Genomic DNA, 19,849 nt, shown 5'->3' with positions numbered 1-19,849 from the left:
CCTGGCTCAGATTTCACAGTCTCTTTACGGAAGAAAAAGAAGCACAACCATCAGCTAAGAGTATTGTCCGGTGTGTGCTGAGGGCACCAGGGGACTGAGAAAACGCCGGGGCCTGCAGAGGGTGAGATGCGTCCTCTCCAAGGAGGGGCTGGGGGAGCTGGACTGCAGTACAAAGGCCCTGGGGCGGGGACAGGCCGGGGCGCGGAGGCAGACCGGCCAGCGTCGGCCCCACTGTGTCTCCTGGTTCACACCAGCCCAGGCGTGCCTGCCGCAGCTCTAGCTCCTACGTGGCACTTGACCTTCTGAGCTGATGCAGATCCAGCTGTGGAGGGCCAGCACGTCACTCCCGTCCACCTGGACAAGCCCCCCTGATGGGGGAAACTGAGGCTCAGCGGCAGGGGACTTGACCGAGGTGGCCCAGACTTCCATCACCTCAGGATCCTCCAATCCAGTCAGATTGGGATCCAGAGTGAAATCCGTTCTGGCTGCTCCACGTGCCAGAGCTGAAACTGGTCTCAATCTTGAGTCCACAGCAACATCAGAGATGACTCTCCAGTGTCCAAAAGGGAGAGCCAGAGGCTTGTCCCAGTCAGGCAGAGGGCAGGGGTGACATGTGGTCACCCACTGGCCACATGACTCCTCGGGAATTTCCACACAACACCTCCCACCCCCCATCTCCTGCGGCAGGTCTCTGGCAGGCCCCAGGGCACCGCTGCGCACACAGTGCACACGCAGACCACCGAGGGCATGGTGCCCCTTCCCAGGCAGATCCGGGGAGTCAGGTGGCTGGAAAGAGAAGCACTCCAAGCTTCTCCACTGACATGGGGTCCAGAGAGGTGGTGGCAGGTGTGAGTCCCACCTCAGGGTGAGCGAGAGCCCTCAGACCAAGGACAGTGCTGGCATCGTCCCCATGGGGGCAGGAGCTGGCCAAGGTCCTGCCGAGAAACAGGATGCAGGACCCACCGTGGTCCTGGGCCCTCACCCCAGAACAACTCCTGTAGCTCCCCGCACAATCTGCCATCTCTGCAGGATTCAATTGGAGGTTGGGGGGGTGGGCAGGGAGAGGGCCCACCCCCCAACCTAGGGCTCCTGGAGTAGAGGTGGAGCCCAGCCCACTGCGCCTGTGATGGGGGAAATGGGCCCGGAGGCAGGGGACTTGACAGAGGTGGCCCAGACTTCCATCACCCCAGGATCCTCCAATCCAATCAGACTGACATCCAGAGTGAAACCTGCTCTGGCTGCTCCACATGGCAGTTTCCACAGGAGCAGAGGAGCTGAAACCGGTCTCAATCTTGTGTCCACAACAACACCAGAAATGATTCTCCAGTGTCCAAAAGGGAGAGCCAGAGGCTTGTCCCTGTCAGGCAGAGGGCAGGGGTGACGTGGTCACCCACTGGCCACATGACTCCTACTGGGCGGCCCCTGAGACAGACAGTTGCGCCCAGAGGAGCAGTGAGGCCTGCAGCCTGGATGGCCCACCCTCCACCACCCACCTGTGGGGCTGTGCTCCTCAGAGCTGCCCGAGGCACAGCCAGATGCCTGCGCCTGGACTGGTCTGTGGAGACAGCATGGTCTCCCAGGCTGCCTGTTACTGAAAGCTGTCAGCCAAGGGGGTTCCAGCAGACTCAGCAATTGTTTACAAAGTAACGAGGGCTTCCCTGGGGGCTCAGTGGGAAAGAATCTGCCTGCCAGTGCAGGAGATGGGTTCCATCTCTGCTCCAGGAAGATCCCACGTGCCCCAACTCCTGAGCCCACGCCCTGTATCTTAGAGCCTGAGCTCCCCAACGAGAGAAACCCCCGCAGTGAGAAGCCCGCACACCGCAACTAGAGAAAGCCTGGGCAGCAGGAAGACCCAGCACAGCCAAAAATAAAATACATAAAACACAAACTTAACAAAGTACTTCGTGAAGATTCGAAATTCTCTAACCAAACAAAGGAGATCCAACCAGTCCATCCTAAGGGAAATCAGTCCTGAATGTTCATTGGAAGGACTGATGCTGAAGCTGAAACTCCAATCCTTTGGTCACCTGATGTGAAGAACTGATTCTTTGGAAAAGACCCTGATGCTGGCAAAGATTGAAGGCAGGAGGAGAAGGGGACGGCAGAGGATGAGATGGTTGGATGGCGTCACTGACTCAATGGGCATGAGTTTGAGTCAACTCCGGGAATTGGTGATGGACAGGGAGGCCTGTTGTGCTGCAGTCCATGGGGTCGCAAAGAGTCAGACACGACTGAGCGGCCGAACTGAACTGAATAAAACAAAGTTTGAAGACATAGTTCTTCATTGTGCTCCAAAGAGCATGCAAACCTAGGCCCCAGTGAAACGAGGGTCTGCGGCAGGGATTCTCAGCCGTGGGAGGGCTGTGGGCTGAGGACACAGGTGGGCGTGTCTGGAGTCACAATCCCCAGAAATGCGACTGCCATGGAATCGCTAGGGGCCAGGACAGCGGCCCACGAGCACGCGACTGTCCCACACAGTGAAGACTGGTTCTGCTCAAAGGCCAACGGCACTCTAGTTGAGAAACAGAACTAAAAATGAGAGACCCTTCGGAGCCTGGGGTTTGCAGATACAAAGTACTACACGTAAAACAGATAAACCACAAGACCATACTGTGCAGCACAAGGAGCAATGCTCAGCGATCCTGCGGTTAAACCATATGGAGAGGAATACGAAAAAGGATGTATATATTCATGTGTGTAACTGAATCACTTTGCTGTACACCAGAAATTAATTCAACGTAGATTAACTAGACTTCAATTACTTAAAAAGAGACACCCTACCCAGGGTTTGACATATGCCTACAAGATGGTGAAGTTTAAAGACGAGCTCAGACACTTCATCCCCAGTGAGATTTTCCCAGTATCACTGTGTAATGAAAAAACCACCCCAGAAGGTGAGAACTGATCCCATTTAATACTGAATTAGGAGCGGGGCCCTGTGCCATGCTCTGGTGTGGTGCAGGTTGAGGATAAGCTCGGTGGGCGGCCCGAGCTGGACTCGGCCCTGGGCACACAGCAGGCACTCGGTGACTGTGGTCAGAAGGGGTGACACGGGAGTGGGGGAGGACGCAGGGCTGCCCTCCCCACGCGCTCCTGCCTTGCTAAAGGGCCTTTTTCCCCACCAAGGCAGAGGCCACTTGCTCCCTGGCATACAGTAGGCACTCGATGCTTTCTGCTGGGTAAGTAAACATACGGGGCACCATCTCCCAACTGCTGAGTGATGGGGACCGAATGGCTGCCAAAGCCCGCTGGATCCTAAAGCCCTTTGGATTCAGGGGCAAAGGAGCTAAGGTTTTGGCTGCATCGTATCCAGAGGAGGCTGGGCCAGCAGAGTGAGTTTGGCGCTGGCCTCAAGCCATGGCCCACGGCGCCCACACGGCAGCAGGCCAGGCTTTCCGGGGCCTCAGAACACTCCTGCCTACGGAGCAGCCACCTGAGCCCTGGGGAGGCGACGTGAGCTGCCCAGGAGGCGGGGGTGGAACCCACAGGTCTTCACAGAATCAGCACAGCTGCAGCTCCCCAGCACTCAGACATGCTGGGGAGAGACGGACACCGGCATGTGAAGAAACACTCGTTTCTAGTGCTTTCCACAGGGCATTCAAAGCACCTCCTGCTCACGTGGAGGCAGCGGCCTGACAGGAAGGCCAGGCTGGGCTCAGCCCCCCAGAGCCCGAGTCCTCCTCGGCCGTGGCCCGTCCACACCAGGGCCCGCGGGAGGCCCTACAGGGGCTCCTCTGGGTCCTCGCCGGCCTCCAGCACCTCCACGTGGCTGTAGGACCTCCAGGCCTGCAGGTTACAGCTCCTCAGGATGGCGCCCAGCTGCTTCCCAGGCCCCACCTCGAACGTCTGGGGGAACGCGGTGCCCTTCCTCCTCTCGTATATGGCGTGCATCGTCTGCTCCCACTTCACCGGCGAGACCACTTGCTGCGCCAGCAGCTTCTGGATGTGTTTGGGATGCATGTATCTGTTCCCATCGACGTTCGAGTGCACGGACACCAGGGGCTTCTTGACATCAATCGCCTTTAACACTTGCACCAGGGGCTCCACGGCCGGCTCCATGAGGCGGGTGTGGAACCCACCGCTAACCGGCAACATCTTGGTGCGTCTGAAGTGATACTTAGAGGAATTCTTCTGGAGAAACTGCAGAGCCTGGAAGAAAAAAAGGAGGTTTAAGCCAGCGAATCTCAGGGGAAGAAACACAGCGAGGGGGGTCACCTCTGACTGATGCCGTCAGTCCTCCGTAGAGAATATGCGTCTCTCTACATTTCACCCCGCACAGTTGCAAAGTCGGTGTCCCGGAAGCCCTTCTGGCCATTCGCACGCCCCACCTCGGCAGGTGACCACCCTATGCCTGAGAGCCAAGGCCAGGAAACGTGGTCCTGTCCCAGCTCCGTCACCCAGCTCGGTGGCCCCAGGCAAGTCCTTGAATTTCTTTTATTCCATCCGTGAAATGAGCACAATTTCATCTACTTCATAAGACTGCTGGGAAGTAACCAGACAGGAGTTATGAAGGGATCTGATACACGACAAAGCGCTATCTAATCCTGCTACTCCTCGTAACTGTTTAAGCTTGTTTCCTTGTTACTCCGTAAACTTCAAGATGACAATTCAGGAGGCTCCAAGTCTCATCTCACAATCCAGGGTCTGAAAGCTCTCATTTGGTGTTTCTCTACAGAAGACCAAAGCTCTCCTTCCCTGCAGCCCGAAGCCACTCCCTGAAGGCTCCTCCGTCCAGAGGGGCCTCTGGGACTAACAGGCCCAGACTCAGCACCACAACATACTTGGCAAATCTCTTTGAAATGGTGTATATTCTTAAGATATCCTGTGCCCTCAGGACACAGCCCAAGGCCTACAACCCTGACAGCCCTTCCCTGGGATCTAGCAAAGGGCTTCCTAGGCACTAACCCGTCTGCTGTGTCCCTCCAACCTGATGCCACCCATGGCCTGCTCAGAAGCTGGGCCAGCTGCTCCTGAAGACTCAAGGAAAGTCACAGTAGCTGAGTGACCTTGGGAAATTTTGCTTTACTTCTCTCTGCCTCAGTTTCCTCAACTGTAAGAAAGGGGATAACAATAGTAGTTATCTCAGGACTATGATAAGAACCATGCCTGGTATACAAGCTCTACAGAAGGGTTAGCAATCACCGCCTTCTTACCAAGCCCTGGGATTGGTAACATGAAAAAATATAGCAGGGTAGCTCTCTGTGCCCCCAGAGGGTAGGAAGGGTTAATAGTTAATGTTTTCAGTTGGATGGTGCTCGTCCGGCCCGCTCCGAGGGCCCTGCCCTGCAGGAGTGCAGCCTCTGGCTCATCAGAGGTCACCAGCCTGTGCCCTGAGCCTGTCTATTCCACACCAAGGTCACTTAGCTGTCTGAGCCCTGGAGCAAAGCCACGTGGAGCAGAGCCTGGCACAGCGAGCCATCACGGAGGGTGGCCCACGCGTGTGGGCGGCACGGCGGGGTCTGGCCGTCACTGCAGCAGAGGCCAGCCTGACCTGGAGCTCCCAAGACCACTCTCCGTCTGTCTCCACCACCCTGAGGGACGTGCCTTCGGTGCCTCCCCACAGAGGCCTCTTGGACTGCACAGCCCAAGCCCTTCCCCCCTCGCCTGCAGCTGTCTGATCACCGGCCTCTGGAGACAGCTACTCAGTGGCACTTCCTGCATCACTGCTGGGTCTAAGCCTTTCCAGGGGAAGTCTCTGGACTCACCCCACTTGAGTTGTAGCAGGAGTCAAGGCCACAGTCCCAGGGTCCAGAGGGTCCTGTGGCTGGTGCTCAGCCCAGGCCCGGGTCTAGCAGAGGACAAGCTGTTCCACATCCACCGTTGGGAAGGGCTCCGCTGCCCAGGTGACCTGCCCACACCTGAGCTCTTTGCCACAGCACTTCCCGCGGCACCAAAAGGCTGAACCTGGGGAGTCCGGAAGTCGCCACCTGGACTGATGCCCGCCCACCTGTCTGGGAGCCCGAGAGGGAAACGCCTGCCCCTCCTGGCCCATGCCGGGCTTTCTTCCAAGGCTACCCATGGGAATGAACAGCCAGCTCCGTGATGAGCTTGGGGCCACTGCAGCTGGTCTTCCCGTCATCTCAGAACGGCCCCAGGAGGAACCCGCTGGCTCTCCCCGGTTCAGAGGAGATATAGAAGGACCCCTGTACACCGACCGGCAAGGCCTTACCAAGGGGAGGAGCCCAGGGCGGTCGAGAGGAGAACGGACGTGAGCCCTCCTCCCGCCTCCACCATCACGGGCGCTCTGCCTCAGCTTCCTGCAGCTGAGCCGCCCTGCTCAGAGCATAGGACTGACTGCGAGGACTGGATGGCTGAGCGAGGACGGGGCACCACCGGCCTGACTTCTGCACCCCTCAGGCCCCAGCCAGGCACACAGCACAGAGCCGCCCCTACTGCTCGGGGCGCCTCTCGGCCTGGGGCGCCCCTGCTCTTGGCAACCCCATCCTCTGTGCAGTGCCTCCTGGGCCGCCTCCTTGGCCCATCTGGTAGCCAGCCTGACCCCTACGGTGTCCCGAAACCTGGAGTCTTCTGTTCACAGCTGCCTTCCTTTGACAGCAGGAACCCTGGCTGATCCCTCTGTGTGTCCTCTGCCCGAGAAAGGATGTTGGCAGTGAGTGGAGGATGGACAGAGGAAAGTGTGCAAAAACAGACACCTCAGGAAAAGTAGAGCAACCCAGCAGGAGGCAGCTGCTCCTCTGAGGAAGCGAGGGGACGGGAGGCCGCGAGGAGGCCAGAGCGTATCACAGGGAGGCCCTGGAGATGACCTGGTTCAGCCCCTTTACCTTCCACATGGGCTGGCGATTTGCCCGGGGTCCTGTCGTCCCTCATCATGGGAGCACGTGGCAGAGTGGGGACAGTACCCAGCTTCCCTCTGGAGTGCTCGCCCCACCACAGACACGCTGGCCCTCAAACACTTCCCAAGACCAGGGCTAAGCAGAGCACCTGTTAGGCTCGGTGGGCTCCCAGGTGTGCAGTCAGTCCCACCTTCTGCACTGGACTGGGTTCTAGGAAGGCTGCTCCCGCCAACACCAACCTCCAGGTGTCCTGAGATCACCCTGCAGTCAGGAAAGAGGTAGTTGGACACCTCACACACGGGGTTCTCTATGCCCCGAGTCTTGCAGTGTTCCTGGGCTTCCAGACAGGCGACGGTGAACTTGGACTGACGCTGGCCGAGGACGGACAACATGCCACTGGGCACGGCTTCCGAGGCTTCCTGCATGGCCTCAGCTCGAATTTTCACTGCATACAGACCTATGCGGAGAGAAGTGCATTTGGAAAAATCAGGGCACATGATCGAGAAGGGAAGCCCAGAGCTGAGAAACAAAGCACAAATTCCACAAACACTGGAGACACTGGTACTGGTATCCATCACCAGTCCACAAGCTGCCGCTCTAAGGATCTGAACTGCACAGAGATGGTCCCCCAATCATCAGAGAGCAAGGCACAGTCCCTGGCACAGTACAATGAACCCACGGAGCTTCCTGCCTTAGAGCTGGCTGGTGCAGGATGGGGATTCTTAACCAGGGTGATTTTACCCCCAGGGCGGTATCTGGAAACAGCTTTTGATCATCAGGGGGGTGGCGGGTGCTACTGGCATCTGGTGGGCACAAGCCAGGGATGCTAGTCAACAGCCTACAATAAACAGCCCCCCAAGTAAGAATCATCTGGTCCAAAACGTAATAGTGCTGTTGGAAACCCTGGCACAGAGTGGAAAGGAAGAGACTTTGAGCTGCATCGCTTAAGGGAAGTCATGACCTCCTTCCAGGTCAAATTTTTAGCTAGTACAATGAAGATAATAATTATAGCCTGCCTGAACTGTGTGAAAACTGAGAACTACAAATTATTTCAGAGAAACGGTGCTGAGCAAGGAAAATAATTAAGAACCTCTAGATGCCTGGAATGATGTACAAACAAGCATCTGAATTTTAATAACATAATTGTTGTAAATCAAGCATGACTGCCTTCACTGGAGAGCTGGATGCTGGCAAGACAGATGAGCTGGAGAGCAGGGCTCCCAGCTCAGTGCGGCGCCAGTGTGAAGTGGGAGGACGGGGCTGTGTGCCCGGGAGGCAGCTGCCGTGGTCGTGACGCAAGAACGGACTGAACACGGTTCACAACAGCCAGGACACGGAGACAGCCTCAGTGTCCACAGGGGAGTGGGTCAAGAAGGCGTGCGCATATATACAAGGGAATACCACTCAGCCGTGAAAAACAGTGAACACAAAGCCGTCTGCAGCGGCACGGATGGACCTAGAGATTATCACGCCAAGTGAAGTGAGTCAGACAGACAGATACCATACGATACCAGTTACACGTGGAACCTCAAGTACGACACGGGGGCCTTCTCTGCTGACCCAGTGGATAGGCAGGCACTCGCCTTCCAGTGCCGGGGACGCGGGTCTGAGCCCTGGTAGGGGAACTAGGATTCCACATGCCGAGGGGCGACTAAGCCACAACTAGAGAGAAGGCCATGCGCTATAACAAAGAGCCGACACAGCCAAAAATAAATAAAATATGAAAACAACAACTAAAAAAACCCCCAACACCAATAACATGCCTCAGGTACGGACTCAGATACACAGCAGACTACTTGTGGTTGCCAAGGGGGAGGAGAGGTGGGGGAGCAGGTGATTGGGTGTTTGGGATTAGCAGACGCCAACTATTATGCACGAGGATATATACTCAATATCCTGTGATAAGCCATAATGTAGATGAAGATGCAAAGGTACATATGTATAACAGAATCACTTCACTCAGGGGCAGAAATGGACACAACGTTGTAAGTTCACTATACGTCAGTAAAACGTGAAGAAAAAAGACTGGGCTGGATTCAGGCTACTGGACAGCATCGCCCTGGCCCTGGGCCTGCTCCCTGGCGGGGAGGAGATGACCAGACCAAGAAGCAGGTAAGGGACGAGTCCAGGTTTGACGGGACGACAGGGTCAGAGGAACAAACCCTGCGCCCTTTCTCTCAGCACACCTCCCTTCACCCAGCACCGAGTGCGTCTGTGCTGGAGCTTCAGCCCCTTACACGAGCAGAACTATGGAGCAAACACGTTAAGAGCCTGTGTTAGGAGGCAGGAGAGAGCACACAGCAATGTGGAGACCCTCCCGAGCAGGCATTAAATAACAACGGCAAATTGTCAACCGAAAAAACACGTCAATAATTCTGCAAATTATGTATACGTTAAACTATATTTCTATAAAATATCTTTATTAGGATGTAGAAATATGAGAAATTTTTTCACTTTCTTGACCAGGATTTCTTTCTATAATGCTTTTTAAAAAAAGAGGTGAAATTCACATAAAATATAACGAGTTTTAAGTGCATAAACGCAGCGATATTTGTTGTATTCAGAATGTATAGGACTTTCCTGCTGGTCTAGTGGTTAAGAATCCACCAGCAAATGCTGGGACACAGGTTCAACCCCTGGTCTGGGAAGATTCCACTTGCTGTCAGGCAGCTAGACTTGTACGCAATGACTACTGAGCCCGCGCTCTAGAGCCGGTGCTCTGCCCCGTGAGACGCCTGTGCGCCCCATCTAGAGAGAAGCCCCTGCTTGCCATACCTGGGGAGAAGCCTGCGGGCAGCAACAAAGACCTGGCACGGCCAAAAAAACCCTTTCCATCAGCCCACAAAACACCCCAAACCTAGAGCAATCACTCTCCATTTCTCCCTCCCTCCACCCCCAGTAACCTCTAATCAGCTGTCTCTATGAGTGTACGCATTCCGGACATTTCACAGAAAAATAAGTGAGCTTCGTGTCTGGCTTCTGTCACCTAGCATGTTTCTGATGTTCATCCATGCTGCCACGTCAGTATTTTATTTCTTTTTATGGCTGAATAATAATCCACTGGGTCGAGCTACCACAATTTGTTTATCCACTCATCTGATTATGGACCTTTGGATCATTTCTACCTTTTAGAAATGAATGTGAACACCGCTGTTGCACACATCTGTGTGCAAGTGTTCCAGTGTGGACATGTGCTTTCCTCTCTTAGGTACAGGCCTGTGAGCAGGGCGACTGGGTCACACAGCAACTCCATGTTTAACCTGAGGACCCACCAAACTGTTTCCACAACGGCGGCGCCGCTTTATCTTTCATCAGGGTGTGGAGAAGGAAACGGCACCCACTCCAGTGTTCCTGCCTGGAGAATCTCAGGGACGGGGGAGCCTGGTGGGCTTCCATCTACGGGGTCACACAGAGTCGGACACGACTGACACGACTTAGCAGCAGCAGCAGCAGTGAGGTTCCTACATACTTGCCAACACTTACTATTTTCCTCTTGTGTTTTAAATTAAAGCCATCCTGGTGGGCATGAAGTGGTACCTCACTGTGCTTTTGATTTGTATTTCCCTAATGGTTGGTGGTCTGGTATTCCCATCTCTTTAAGAATTTTCCACAGTTTGTGGTGATCCACACAGTCAAAGGCTTTGGTATAGTTAATAAAACAGAAATAGTTGTTTTTCTGGAACTCTCTCGTTTTTTCAATGATCCAACGGATGTTGGCAATTTGATGTCTGGTTCCTCTGCCTTTTCTAAGTCCAGCTTGAGCATCTGGAAATTCATGGTTCATGCACTGTTGAAGCCTGGCATGAAGAATTTTAAGCATTACTTTACTAGCATGTGAGATGAGTGCAATTGTGCGGTCGTTTGAGCATTCTTTGGCATTGCCTTTCTTTGGGATTGGAGTGAAAACTGACCTTTTCCAGTCCTGTGGCCACTGCTGAGTTTTCCAAATTTGCTGGCATACTGAGTGCAGCACTTTCACAGCATCATCTTTCAGGATTTGAAATAGCTCAGCTGGAATTCCATCACCTCCAATAGCTTTGTTCATAGTGATGCTTCCTAAGGGCCACTTGACCTCAACATTCCAGGCTCTAGATGAGTGATCACACCATCATGATTATCTGGGTCACGATGATTTTTTCTGTATAGTTCTTCTGTGTATTCTTGCCACCCTTTCTTAGTATCTTCTGCTTCTGTTAGATCCATACCATTTCTGTCCTTTATTGTGCCCATCTTTGCATAAAATGTTCCCTTGGTATCTCTAATTTTCCTGAAGGGATCTCTAGTCTTTCCAACAAACTGCAAAATTCTTAAAGAAATGGGAATACCAGACCACCTGCCCCACCTCCTGAGAAATCTGTATGCAGGTCAAGCAGCAACAGTTAGAACTGGACACTGAACAACAGACTGGTTCCAAATTGGGAAAGGAGTATGTCAAGGCTTATATTGTCCCCTTGCTTCTTTAACTCATATGCAGAGTACATCATGCAAAATGCCAAGCTGGATGAAGTAAAAGCTGGAATCAAGATTTCTGGAAGAAATAGCAATAACCTCAGTTATGCATATGACACCACACTTATGGCAGAAAGTGAAAAAGAACTAAAGAGCCTCTTGATGAAAAGTGAAGGAGAGTGAAAAAGTTGGCTTAAAACTCAACATTCAGAAAACTAAGATCATGGCATCTGGTCCCATCACTTCATGGCAAATAGATGGGGAAACAATGGAAACAGTGACAGACTTTATTTTTGGGGCTCCAAAATCATTGAAGATGGTGACTGTAGCCATGAAATTAAAAGACGCTTGCTCCTTGGAAGAAAAGCGATGACCAACCTAGACAGCATATTAAAAAGCAGAGACACTATTTGCCAACAAAGGTCCGTCTAGTCAAGGCTATGGTTTTTCCAGTAGTCATATATGGATGTGAGAGTTGGACTATAAAGAAAAATGAGCGCAGAAGAATGGATGCTTTTGAACTGTGGTGTTGGAGAAGACTCTTGAGAGTCCCTTGGACAGCAAGGAGATCCAACCAGTCCATCCTAAAGGAGATCAGTCCTGGGTGTTCATTGGAAGGACTGATGTTAAAGCTGAAACTCCAATCCTTTGGCCACCTGATGCAAAGAACTGACTCATTTGAAAAGACCCTGATGCTGGGAAAGACTGAAAGCAGAAGGGGACAACAGAGGATGAGATGGTTGGATAGCATCACTGACTCAATGGACATGAGCTCGGGGAGTTCATGATGAACAGGGAAACCTGGCGTGCTGCAGTCCAAGGGGTCGCAAAGAGTCGGACACGACTGAGCAACTGAACTGAACTGAATGACTGTAATGTGATGACTGTGATGTCACACATCTTGTCGTGTACTCATTGGTTCTTTGTAGATCTTTAGAGACATGTCTATTCAAGTCCTTTGTACTTAACTGTAAGCAAAATGTTTACCTGTTTACACACAAAAACCTTAAGAAATGAAACTGATCTCGAGATCAAACACTGATTTATTCTCTTTCACTTAATGAGTATCTACTGAGCGTCTACCACATGACAGGCACTGGAGGTACATGACTGGACTAAGAATGCACACGAACAGTGGGACAGACAGAAGCAAGGCGCTTTCACAAGACTACGAGGAGAAAGAAATTCCCTGATAAATCCTTCAAGCTTCAAATCAGGTGAAGTCTGGTCCTCAGGTCCCACTGTCATCCCCACCCATGTGTCCCCTTCTCTAACCCCTGAGTAGGTCCAGAATTGTTTCTGGCGGTGCCCCTTGTCCTCAGTGGGCCCAGCAAGACAACACCCCATGCATAAAATCAATGCCCTTCCCGGGTACCTTCAGAAAATTCCATGGCCCCAGCAAACACTAGGGCTGCAAATTCTCCCACACTGAATCCAGCAGCAGCAACACAGTTCTCAATAACCTGCAGGGACAGATGCAGAAGAACATGAGGCCAAGTTCTCAGGGGAGTTCAGTCTGGGGCTCTGCACTCGCGAGCTGACAGTGTTCAGTGGCTCAGTGAGCCGGGTGCTGCTGGCCTGGTGCTCCAGCTAGAGGAGACACACTGAAGTGGTCTCGACCATCTCTGACCAGCCCGTTACCGATGCAGAACTTCCCTGGCAGGGGAGGTCAAACCCTGCCACTGGACTCCGTGGTTACGCTGTGACTCCAACCCAGGGCTCTGGATTCTCCTGCTTCTGCCTCTCAGGCCGATGGAGACAGAGGGCACCGAGTACAGAAGGTAAGCGCGTGCCCTTCAGAGTCACAGAGAGCAGGACTTGATGCTTAGCCTGGGAGAGTCTCCTAACCTCCTTGCCTCAGTTATCTCATCTGTGAAATGGGCAGAGCTCAACCTACTCCCACAGGGTTGCTAAGAGATAATTACATGGAGATAAGGCCTCTAAATCACTCAGCACAGACCTGGCCCAGGATAAACACTGGATGAATGCTATTATCACGACTTCACAGGACCCCTTAAGCTAATTACTATCTCTGCCGTCCTCTTTCCCCATCCATAAAATAATGCTACCGACCTCACAAGGTTGCGGTGAGGATGAAATGGGGTAAAGTTCTGTCTTAACATGTTTTGGTATTAAATCATCCCACAACTTCAAGTGAAGGGATACATTCATCATCTTTTCAACGACCCTTCATGAACGAAGGTTCATCCTTCTAAAACTGTTTAGTAATTCATTAAATGATTAAGGATCACTTACAATCGAAACCTGGCCCTTCACTCCCTTCACACACCAGGCAATTTTCACAGTATATTTTATTCTCTGTTATCTATCTCCCTGCAAGGAGATCCAACCAGTCCATCCCAAAGGAAATCATCCCTGAATATTCATTGGAAGGACTGATGCTGAAGCTGAAACTCCAATGCTCTGGCCACCTGATGAAAAGAACTGACTCATTGGAAAAGACCCTGATGCTGGGAAAGACTGAAGGCGGGAGGAGACCAGAGAGAATGAGACTGGTTGGATGGCATCACCGACGCGATGGACATGAGTTTGAGTAAGCTCCGGGAGTCGCTGATGGACAGGGAGGCCTGGCGTGCTGCAGTCCATGGGGTTGCAAAGACTCCGACACAACTGGGCGACTGAACTGAACTGATCTATCTCCCTGCCCTAAAACGCAGCACCGATCCTCGGTTTGCTCACGCCAGTTTATCTCCTGCGCCTACAACAGCGCCTGGCACAGGTGGGACCTCAGGAAGGACCTGCCAAACCGAAGTCGGACGCCACGAGCCCGACAGGAGGGAGCCCCAGGACTCACCGCGGGCTGCAGGTGATGTAGTTTCTCCACGGCGGCCAGCGAAGCCACGAAGACGGCGGGCTGGCAGTGCACGGTGCGGTCCAGGGCCTCCTGCGGCCCGCGCAAGCTCAGCTCCAGCAGGTCGTAGCCGAGCACGCGGCGGGCGGCGTCGTAAAGCTCGCGGACGCGCGGGTAGCGGAGCAGCCCGCGGCCCATGCCCACTACCTGGCTGCCCTGGCCGGGGAAAAGCAGCACCGAGCACTGGCCCGGCTCCCGCCGTCCCGCCGCCGCCTGCGCGTCCTGGGATCCTCCGTCCGCCGCGGTCGCATCTCGCAACAGCGCCGCCACGTCCACAGCAGCCGGCGGAGGCCGCGGGCAGTTCGAGGAGCCGCGGCGGCCGCTCACGCTTCGGGCCCAGGCCCGGGCGGCCCGCGCGACCCGGACACTCATGGTGAGGGAACCCGGCCCTCACGCGCGTCTCCGGGGCGACCGAGGCCCGACTTCCGGAGGCGCGGCGCGGTCCTTGATATATTTCCCGCCGGGCGGGCTGAGGCACCTGCGGGGAGAAAGGTTCCGCGGGTACCAATTCCCGCCCAGGCTCTGAAACTAGTGGGCTCTGGGGATCCGAGGGGCACGTGCTTATTTAAACCTGCGCGGGAAAGAAGAAGACACCACACCGCACCCTGAGCCCTCACAAACATTTTTGGACTAAGCAACGTAACGCAATGTAATAGTCAACCTGCTGCTGCTGCTAAGTCGCTTCAGTCGTGTCTGACTCTCTGCGACCCCGTAGACTGCAGCCCACCAGACTTCGCGCCCCTGGGATTCTCCAGGCAAGAACACTGGAGTGGGTTGCTATTTCCTTCTCAATGCATGAAAATGAAAAGTGAAAGTGAAGTCGCTCAGTGGTGCCCGACTCTTCGCGACCCCATGGACTGCAGCCTACCAGGCTCCTCTGTCCATGGATTTTCCAGGCAAGAGTACTGGAGTGGGGTGCCATTGCTTTCTCCAATAGTCAACCTAGCGGTGGACAAGTGCTTGAAACACTTCCATGTATTGTATTTGATTAACCCCACTGCTGTGCTCTCTTTTATATTAATAATTCCTACAGCCCAGACACACTGTAAGCTTTCAGTAAACATTTGTTACATTGGACAGAGCCCTGGATATTTTTCAGATATTAGCCTGTTTTAATTCCTCACAGTAACGCTATGAATGAATGAAGCAGGGCAAAGGCTAATAGAGGATGAGATGGTTGGATGGCATCACCAACTCAATGGACATGAGTTTGAATAAGCTCCGGGAGTCACTGATGGACAGGGAGGCCTGGCGTGCTGCAGTCCATGGGGTCGCAAAGAGTCAGACACAACTGAAGAACTGAACTGAACGCTATGGTAAATAGGTGCTATTTTTATCCTCAATTTATACATGTTGTATCCCTGAGTTGGGAAGATCCTCAGGAGAATGCAAGGGCTACCCCCTCCAGTATTCTGGCCTGGAAAATTCCATAGACAGAGGAACCTAGTAGGCTACAGTCCATGGGGTCACAGAGTTGGACACAACTGAGCGACTTTCACTTTCACTTTTCACACAAAGTCTCAAAGGTTGAGTGGCAGATGGTTAGTGACAGAAGGAGGACTGGAGATTGGGATTATCTGGTTTCTGGGTGGTGGTGCCAGACTGGGTTAGAGAGAATCTAATTCTGAACTCACCTGTAGCTACACCCCTTTCCTCCCCTGCCAGCCTCTAAGGAGCTCTGGACACACACACACACACACACACACACATCTCAGAGAAAGATCTAGGTGGACTCACATCATCAAATCTCCCAAGTGGGTTTGTCCTGAGAAAAGAATCAGATGAGCAAAGACATAGGTCTTAGGACATGTGCAGGCCCCTTGCTTTTGACACAGAAAAGATGGAAATGAGGTGCATATCCAATTAGAGGTGATTAGCTAATGATGGTAAGTCCATACAATGCTGTGTCCTCAAAGATGTGGAAGAGATGTTCAGGTTAAGACATGAACAGAGGACATGCTGCCCCCAGAAGCCTATCAACCCACAAAAGAGGAATCTTTTAAAGACATAAACTGTTGGGGGCTGGCGTGAGGCACTCCGCCCATGGCAAAGGTCATGAGGAAGGAGGCTCGACATACGCAAAGGCGGGATGGAGCCTCAGGAGTCCCCCTGGAAATTCTCGAGCATCTACCCCCATAACCAGAGCCTGCCTACTTTACTACTTTGTGCTCTCACCTACACCTCTGACTTTACGGGGGGCTGTCCCCCACCACCTCTTTCAGAGAAGGAGTTAACTTAGAGCTCCAGTTAATAATAATTCCTGGGCGTGATAGGAGTGTTTCAACCTACAAACTCCTCTGAAGGTTCTCTAGCCTGCCTGACAGGCTTGTCCGGCCACATGTGATTGTTCACAGCCTCCCAATCGTGAGAGGCACGAGGTGCTTTAAACCTTCTAAAAACAGGTTCCTTAGAAAAGTTAGAAAACCATTAGTATAAGTATAGTGGGCTGATTAGAAATTGTATTGGTGAAGGGTTTTTCATTTGTTGAGCCAATGTTTGTTGCTAAGACTCCACATCCCCTGCCCTTACACACATTAATGAATATATAGAAGAAATAAGTATTAACCTTTGATATAAATCACATTAGACCTTAGGCTAAGTAAATTCTTTCCTTAACTAAAACCCACTACACCCTCACCCTATAGGAATGTAACTTTATTTGGGTGGCGTCTGTTTTAAGAATAATCACCCTTGGAGAAAAAATTGTTCTGGTTGACTGACCACTGTCACAAGGAGAGGGTCGTAAATTGTCAGCAGGCCCCCCTGGCCAGAAGATGATGTAACACCCCTAAGACCTCTGTATACATTTGTGTGAAGCACCTGACTTTTGCTGTCCCCGCATGACTTTTGTATAACATCTCAGTGTATAAAAACAGACTCTGGAAAACAAAGAATTGGGATCAGTTTCTCAAAATACTGGTCTCCCCATGTCACTCTCTCTCTCACTCTGGCTGAGTCTCCATCTGGAGCGCGGAACCCGCCATGCTTACTAATTATGCCTGGGCTTCTAAGATCCGACCGGGGAGGCCTCAGTGTCTCCTCTCCTTCGGGAGAACGGAAGGACGCCTGCGGCCTACGTAAGTGTTGCAAACTTCTTGTCTTGAAGTTTTATTGGTCTCCTGCGTAAACCAAGCTACTCAGCCTCTTTTCTCCACTGAATTTTCCTACTGAGCTATCCTCATTCTATTACTCTTTATATCTTTGATGAATATTTAAATAGTCGCCAACGCCGTCCGTCTCCCCTTCAAATACCCTGGATCAGCCGGGGCTGGACACAAAACAGAGAGAACAGGAAAGGGGGCCCTAGCAACAGAATCTCTTCCAGCTAGAAAGCAGGATGCCCAGTATTACCTGATTTAGCAGACTGCAGACAGCTGAGAGCTGAGAACCAGCCCTTATTCATACAACAGAATTCTCAAATGCTTAGGAACTGGCAGCGGTAGCCACTTGTAGATCTAAGGGTTAAAAAGGCTGAAATAAAGAGAACTATTTGAAGGTGTCTTTGAAGAGGACAGATCTTTAGATATCTTTCCTGTCTCTACCTCTCCCTCATTCTGGCAAATTCTTAGCTCTGCTAAAGGCTGGGCAAGCAGGGGACAGGGGTAAATGTGAGGACTGTCCCGGAACAGTGGATACTGACTGCTGAATGCAGAGATTCTGCCCATGCTCTCCCCAGCTGGGCTCCCAGAATTGTTCAGCCAGACCCCTACCCTCCAGGCAAGAGCTGGAGGGCCTTTGGAGACTGTGACCAGTCCAAGAGGAAAATCCTGAAGATACTGACGCGGATGTCCCTGGTGGTTAGTGACAGTGGTTAAGAATCTGCCTTCCAATGCAGGGGATGATGGTTGGATCCCTGGCTGCCACAATCTAAGATTCTTCAAGCTGAGCAGAGCTACAAAAAATAACAACAATGCATAGGAATCAGAGACTATCATGAGAAAAGAAAGTAACTCTCTGAAGAAAGCTGCCCTTGAGCCTGCGTGCCACAACAGAAGATCTCACAGGCTGCAACTGAGACCTGACAGCCAGAAATAAACAAACAAATATCTAACAAATAAATGAGGATACTGACAGACCAGGAAGTTACCGAACAGCCGCCAAGTTCAACTCACAGTGAAGCTAATTCAACATATACCATGTGTAGACTTATTTTCTTTTTTCTTCTAATCATGAGCAGCCAGCCAAACATCCTCAAACATCTGAGGAAAGCCTCTAACATACAGAAAAATAAATAAATAAGACAGCGGCAACGTGGGAATTCCCCGGTGGCCCCGGTTAGGGCTGGGTGCTTTCACTGTTGTGGTCCATGCTCAGTCCCTGGTGGGGATTGAACCTAAGATCCTGCAACTGGGCAGTGTGGCAAAGAGTAAAAAATAACAACAATAACAAAAATAAATAATAGCAACAGGATAAAATAAAAAATAACACAGCGTGTCCTCTGTTCATGTCTTAACCTGAACATCTCTTCTGCATCTCTGATAGGAATCAAGGACAATCTTGAGAGAAGAAAGTAATTGTTTTAAGAAAATTACCCTTGATAACTGAGAGGTAAGTGAAGCCATTGCGTCAATGAAAAAAAAAACGGGAAGTTGTTTTTTTTTTTAAGAACATTCAGAAAACAAACAAACAAACACGCAAAAAAACAGTGCCTTGGAAATAACAAATAAGACAGCAGAATTTTAAAAAAATCAACAGAGGGATTTCCCTGGAGGTCCCATGCTTGAGGCTCCATGCTCCAATGGAGGGGGCACTGGTTTGATCCCTGGTCAGCTAACTAAGATCCCACATGCAAAAAAAAAAAAAAAAAAAAATTTAAGTAAAAAACTTAGGGACTTCCCTGGTGGTCCAGTGGCTAAGACTCCATGCTCCCAGTGCAGGGGACCCAGGTTCGATCCCTGGTCAGGGAACTAGATCCCATATGCCACAACTAAAGAGTTTGCATGCTGCAAGTAAAGACCTGGTGCAAATAAATAAATAAATATTTTTTAAAAAAATTAAAAAATCAATAGAGGGCCAGGAAGAGAAAGTTGAAGAAACTTCCCAAAAGTTTTTCCTTTTTTTTTTTTTTTTTAAAAAAGCAAATTCTGAGAAGAAGAAAGGAAGTTAGAAACCAGCCCAGGAAGTCCAGGATTCTGAGTAACAGGGATTCAAGAAAGAGAAGTGAGAAGTTGGAGGGAAGGAAACCAAAACTTTAAAATTCTGAAAAAATAAAGGATATGAACATCCCAAGAGCTGGCACCATGGATGAAATTAGACCCACGTCGAGGAGTTATCAGTATAGAATTCCAGAACTCTGGGGACGAAAAGCTTAAAACTGCCCATGAAGAACAAAACAGGTTTTACACAGAAAGGCTCAGAATGCAGAAGGGCTTCAGCTGGCTCATCAGTATGTCCTCATGATGCCACGGGGCAAGGATCTCCGACTTTGAATTGTCACTCAGTCAAGCATCCTTCAAGTCAGCCATGGGATAGAACTCAAGATCTCCGAAAAGGTACCTCCTCTGCTGTGTTTCTTTAGACTGCCTCCTGGAGGTTTCCCTGGTGGTCCAGTGGTTAGGAATCCGCCTGCCATTGCAGGGGACACGGGTTCGATCCCTGGTCCAAGAAGATTCCCCATGCCATGGAGCAACAAAGTCTGTGCACCACAGCTTCTGAGTCTGTGCTCTAGAGCCCATGCTCTGAAACAAGAGAAACCCCACAGTGAGCAGCCAGAGCACCACAACTGGAGAGAAGC

General features: G+C 51.6%; 1 protein-coding gene and 1 non-coding gene across 2 annotated transcripts; one reads left to right on the top strand and one right to left on the bottom strand.

Annotated features, from left to right (window-relative positions):
* Positions 1–1,898: 1,898 nt before the first annotated feature.
* MCAT (malonyl-CoA-acyl carrier protein transacylase) lies at positions 1,899–14,553 on the bottom strand. The gene is made up of 4 exons (XM_014483259.2): positions 14,059–14,553; positions 12,619–12,706; positions 7,034–7,251; positions 1,899–4,149 (listed from the first exon to the last, which is right to left on the bottom strand). The coding sequence occupies exons 1-4, from the start codon at positions 14,485–14,487 to the stop codon at positions 3,721–3,723; spliced, it is 1,164 nt and encodes a 387-aa protein (XP_014338745.2). The 5' UTR covers positions 14,488–14,553; the 3' UTR covers positions 1,899–3,720.
* A 4,396-nt stretch (positions 14,554–18,949) lies between these two features.
* Positions 18,950–19,022, top strand: TRNAW-CCA (transfer RNA tryptophan (anticodon CCA)). The gene has a single exon. It is a non-coding gene; the product is annotated as a tRNA-Trp (tRNA).
* Positions 19,023–19,849: the final 827 nt, after the last annotated feature.

This window comes from Bos mutus, chromosome 5 (genome assembly GCF_027580195.1).
Source record: "Bos mutus isolate GX-2022 chromosome 5, NWIPB_WYAK_1.1, whole genome shotgun sequence".
NCBI lineage: Eukaryota > Metazoa > Chordata > Mammalia > Artiodactyla > Bovidae > Bos > Bos mutus.
Note: the sequence above shows the minus strand (reverse complement) of the source record. Positions and strands in the feature narration are given on the sequence as shown.

Bases quoted from the DNA above. Each gene is read 5' to 3' on its own strand.
- MCAT (XM_014483259.2), bottom strand. From the start codon at position 14,487: ATGAGTGTCCGGGTCGCGCGGGCCGCCCGGGCCTGGGCCCGAAGCGTG. The intron at 12,707-14,058 runs GTGAGTCCTGGG...CTGTCCCTGCAG, and splicing joins TACATCACCTGCAGCCCGCG to GTTATTGAGAACTGTGTTGC. The intron at 7,252-12,618 runs GTACCCGGGAAG...CTCTCCGCATAG, and splicing joins GGCCATGGAATTTTCTGAAG to GTCTGTATGCAGTGAAAATT.